Here is a 5,611-nt window from a genome sequence, read left to right as displayed (position 1 = left end):
GGTCATAAACCACATGATAACTATGAGCACCACGGCGAAAAAGAACATTACGGTGAGAAAGAAAACCATGGAGAAAAAGGACACTACGGCGGTCATAAACCTCATGATAACTATGAGCACCACGGCGACAAGGAACACCATGGTGAGAAAGAATACTACGGTGGTCATAAACCACATGACAACTATGAACACCATGGCGAAAAAGAACACCACGGTCATTATGAGCATCATGGTGGCGATAATTCACATGGTCAATATGAAAGTCACGGCGAAAAAGTTCATCATGGGGAAAAAGAACATCCTGAACATTACGAGCATCATGGTGAAAAAGAGCATCCTGGACACTACGAGCATCATGGCGGAAAGGAGCATCACGGTGAAAAAGTTCATCATGGGGAAAAAGAACATCCTGGACACTACGAGCACCATGATGGGAAAGAGCATCACGGTGAAAGAGAATGTCATGGTCAAAAAGAACAGTATGGTCACTACGAACATCACGGTGGTGATAAGCCACACGGTAACTATGAACACGAGGACGGAAAGGAACATCATAACGAAAAAATAAATGATGACGTTGTCGGGTACGGTCACTAGAAGAGAAGTTATGGCGACATTTATGAAATGGAACCTAGGGTACCAGAGTGGTAACGTACGATTTATCGTACCGGAACGATTTTCATACGAACCTCTACGCGAACTTTGAAAAACGATAATCTTACGTACGCCTCCGCTGTAGAAGGTTCATTAATATAAATGTCGTTGTATTTACCTGATTCCGAATCTTTTTATAATTTATTGCGTGTTTTTCTTATTAAGTGTTTAAAAATATTTTTATACGTAACAATTTTTCGATGATGCTATAAGATTTTAATTGTTTTTAAAATTTAAATGCTCTGAAAATATATTTCCTTAGTATAAAACGAAAAATGATTTGTACTTTTTTATCATGTACAAATGATAGTATATCCGATCGATATTTATAATTTATAGTTTTAATTTCGATAGTTGAGTTTTCATATAGTTTAATTATAATTGTAATAGTTGTCCTCGTTGTCCGTTCGGGCATTTCATTCACTTTTTCTCCCCGTTACGGTGTCCCCAGTTTCTCCAAGTCCTGTTTTATTCCATCCATCCATCGTGTCTCCGGGCGTCTTCTCGGCGTCTTCATCGCGGGGTCCCGCTCTACAACCGATTTCGGCACTCCGAGTCCGATGCCCTCGTGGCGCGCTCAAACCACATTACTCGTACTGTCCAAGTTACTCGAAACCACCTATCCGTTATCGGTGGCAGTGCTGCTGATGTTGAGTGGAATTGAACTCCGGCGACTCGTACGTTCACCACGTCTACGCCGTGCAATAAAATATCACCGATCGAACCCGGCCTACAGGGCGTCCCGACAAAGACGCCGTCATACGGTTACGGGTCGGTAAAAAAAAAAGGTCGGCGCAAGCGTTCCGCGACGATCATCCCGCGCGATTACGTAATACTGAAAAACCCGAGCGGGCGCGCGGGCGCGCGGGCGCGTGCCATTTTCACATATAAGACGCGGCGCCGCCGCCGACCGATCGCAGTCGCAACGCTACAACAATCCGCTGCAGTCCACCGACGTCGGCCGACCATATCGTTTTTATAGTAGACAAATCGTATACCGCACGTACGGCCATCCCATCATCATGAACCGTCTGGTAACTATTGTGTACACTACATAACGCCGTCGTAATCCAAATCAAAGAGCGTTCGTGTTCACGTATTCGAACCTGATCACCGGATTTGTTTTTGTTTTTTTTTTCAAACGTATGAACGTTTAGCGTACGTTCGGAACGCCGCCGATCACGTATCGGATAATGCGATTTTGAATTTCCGAATAGTTTCGCTAAATAGTCCATCGGTGTATCGTAAGTAGTATCGATTTCAAATGACGAAACAAAGTTGTCGATGGATTACCCACACGTATACATTGACGTTCGCGTGCCTACACCGACACATTAGACCGATTATGGTTTCGCTGTACGTCCCTAATCGTCAAGGATGTGTATGATTTCGACCGCCTAAGCCGTAGGCTGTAACATAAACCAATCGGAAATCTTACGATACTTTAAGCCGTGATATTATGTTAAAAATCACGGATCATTTATCTGTTTCATATTTATTATTATTTTTTCTTTGTGTTAGTTTTAAATGTCGATTTAACAACATGATAATAATCATTATAATTTGCTATCTATCGAGAAATTCTTTTTCGATTACTTTAACACTTATTTGATTTGATTTTAATTTATTGTCGAATGAATTATTAGATGAAAACTATAACCTACTATGTAAAAAAAAAAAAAAAAACGGGCATTAGGATTTTTTTTTTTTGCAAAATTAAATCCTTTGAAAAGTAAATTATAGTTGAATATTATTTTAGTTTTTTACGATTTATGTATATATATTTTTTATTGTTTAATAATCAATTAATATTTAATTTGAAAATGAAATGTTATAAATGTTAATAAGTGGGATACACATAGTTTTTTACTGGAAGAAAACTTCAATATTTATAACTTATAAACATATTTATTTTTACTATTTTTTAGTTTTTCCTTAAACAATTTACTCTGATGATTTGTGGCTAATTTTAAATATTTACAATTATTTACACGAAAAATCACATTTTTATTAATAAAAATACATTATTTTGTATCTAAATTCGGCAGCAATAGAGGCAAGTCTTTACAATCTTGAGCATTGAATCTTAAAATAAGAATATGTTACATTCATGTTCAATTTTTGAGGCTTTATTTAGTCTGTATTCGGTGTTTTCATTTCAGTTTAATTTGTTAAAACTATAATATAATAAAAATATTAATTGTTAGCAGTTTCTACTTTTTTTTTTGGTATTTTAAATCAAACGAAAATTGCACGTTTTCGCATATTATTATAATTTTAATTTCATGTAATATCAAATTTTTTTCTATTTCTTTAATGTATACGTATTGCAAATATTTAATTATATTAGCACTTATAGTTCCAAGGCCTACCCTAAACATCATTGAATACTTACTAAATATTAAATTATTGGTAGAACTAGTATCATTTTAAAACGTATAAAAATATTTTTACATTTAAAATGAAGCTTATAATAAATTATCAATTGTGAATATTAAATTCAGCATTTAAATTCTTGAAGTTATTAAAGTTACCTATTTATCGTAAATTTTAATCCGAAAATGTCGTTTGTTATTTTATCAAATAAAATATATTTAGAAATTCATACTTGAAGCTTTAATAGATATCTTATTAATGTGTAATTTTATTTGTTTAAAAAAAAATTCAGAATTAATTTATGTCATTTTTTTCAAAACCATAAATTGTAAATTGTATAAAATAGAAACGGGAATATATAATTTAAATTTAATTTGATATAATGAAAATGTTTATGTTTTTTGTAATTTTTAAGTTTAAGATTAGATGTTGTTTTAATATTATCGCACTGCTTAATTTTTTCAATTAAAATACATTTTAAATCACACAACTTCTATAAATAATGGATATTTATGTAAAGTAATAAAAAAAGACGTAAAATCAAAATTTAAATAACTATACATTGAAGATAATATAAACTTTTCTTAATTTTAAATGTTACACCTTATATGATTACTTCAATAAAAAAAAACATTAATATCGGAAATTCGCAATATGCGTAATCGATTATGCTTTTGATTTTGTGATACTTATACATTTTTAATCATGGTATAACGGCCTATAATAAATAGGTTAACTAAGTTAATTTTAGTTACCACCTTCGATTTCGTTACTGGTAGAACATGTAAGTTTTTATCATTTTCAAAGTTAATACTGTAAACAGTATACAGTATTGCTATCGATGGTTTTAATTATTAATTGTATCAGTTACGTTCTAATTGTTTTCTTGTTTTTATCTATTGAATAAAATTATTGTAAACATGATCAGTACATAAACACTAACCCATTAGATTACCAATAAATTAATTACGTCTTTGAACTAATCAAACTGTGTGATAACGTGTCTTGAATGACTTTAATGGATCTAGCAGATCAATTTTTAAAATCTTAATGAGTTATAAGAGTACAGGTTTACTATGATTAAGGATATAAAAAAGTTTTTTTATGACACGTGTTAAAATATACATTAATTAATTACTTAATAATAAGTAATTTTATAGTTTGATAATTATTTTTAGCTAATCGGTAACAATTATGCAATATTTTTATTTTTTATTTAGTCTATCGCATTGACCGTTTTGTTGGTCGCTTATGCTCTTGGATACCCGCACAACAACAACAAAGAACACCATAATGGTGGCCATGATCATCACGGAGGCAGTGAACATCATCACGGTGGCCATGATCATCACGGAGGTAGTGAACATCATCACGGAGGCAATGAACAGCATCACGGAGGCAGTGAACATCATCAGTCTAGCAGCAGTAGCGGGCATAACTACGAATCTGATTACCAACAAAGTAGCCATGGAGGAAACAACGCCGGGGGATTCGGTAGCGGAGGATCGCACGGAAGCTACGGACAAGGCGGACTTGGTCACGGAAGTTATGGCTCCGGTGGATCACAGCAACAGCAGCAACATCACTCCACCGACCAAGAGGGCGGCAGCAGTAATCTGAACATCGCTTCTGGCTTCAATAAGAAGCACGTGGAAGTGATCGACTCCGGAAGTCATTCGGCCGGCAGTGGTTCGTCCAGCGGATTCCAACAAGGCGGAAACTACGGATCCGGCTCGAGCGGTTTCGGCAGTGGTCAACACGGCATTGGTGGTGGCCAGCATCATGGTGGCAGCAACTTCGAAAGCGGCAGTGGCGGTTCACAATTCGGATCCCAGTCCAGCGGACAGAAGGGCTATATCATAGAAGAAACTTCTGGTTTCACTTCGGTGAACAAAAATCAAGAAGGTTTCCAGAACAACCAACATGGTGGTTCGTCCAGCGGTTCTTCCAGTGGCCACGGAAGTCACCATTATTGAGACTTCGATCGCATCGTCCGACTGTATAACACGAGTCGTAGATGATGAAAATTCCATTGGCATCCGTCCTTCGCGTATCATATATTATTACTGATCTTAATTTATTTTTCATGAGGAAAACTCCATGTTTGTAACTGGTTTTCCACTCTTGGTCATTTAAATGATCGTTTTAAATATAAATAAAATATTAAACCTGTACACCAAACTGTGTTTTCTTTTTCGACCGTGAAAACAGCATAATGCGTTTTTCCGATTTTACTATCAAATCCGTCGGAAATATGAAAACCTGTACGAGTGCATCGTGTATGAAAAAAAAACGTTTTTTTTTTTTTTTTACATAAAAACGCTTATTGGTGTACATTGTTTGGAAGGCACGTTATGAGATAATTGTTCGAGTGAGCAATATGTAGTCCATTACGCGCGGTGCAGAAAAGCGATTTAATTAAAAACCTCAGATTATGATTCTCGTTGTACGTGTATTTTTTACTGTTGCATTCTCAAATTTATTACGATAGTTTACCGATAATTAATAGTAACGTAACGTTTTCCGACCTCGTGAAGCCGCACCAAATGCGAATATCTGACGGTGTAATTAAATAGTCTTT

General features: G+C 35.1%; 2 protein-coding genes across 2 annotated transcripts; both read left to right on the top strand.

Annotated features, from left to right (window-relative positions):
• Nucleotides 1-6: 6 nt before the first annotated feature.
• LOC112690473 (histidine-rich glycoprotein-like) lies at nucleotides 7-857 on the top strand (the record flags this gene model as incomplete). Its single annotated transcript, XM_025564490.1, has 1 exon — nucleotides 7-857. A coding segment is annotated over one exon (591 nt), but the record flags the coding sequence as incomplete, so codon positions are not given.
• Nucleotides 858-1,551: 694 nt separating this feature from the next.
• LOC112690472 (keratin, type I cytoskeletal 9-like) lies at nucleotides 1,552-5,211 on the top strand. The gene is made up of 2 exons (XM_025564489.1): nucleotides 1,552-1,688; nucleotides 4,251-5,211. Exons 1-2 carry the CDS (start codon nucleotides 1,677-1,679, stop codon nucleotides 5,004-5,006), a joined length of 768 nt encoding a protein of 255 aa, XP_025420274.1. The 5' UTR covers nucleotides 1,552-1,676; the 3' UTR covers nucleotides 5,007-5,211.
• Nucleotides 5,212-5,611: the final 400 nt, after the last annotated feature.

Source organism: Sipha flava, unplaced genomic scaffold, assembly GCF_003268045.1.
Source record: "Sipha flava isolate LNK unplaced genomic scaffold, YSA_version1 50612_pilon_pilon, whole genome shotgun sequence".
Lineage (NCBI taxonomy): Eukaryota > Metazoa > Arthropoda > Insecta > Hemiptera > Aphididae > Sipha > Sipha flava.
This window is presented reverse-complemented; position numbering and strand designations above follow the sequence as displayed.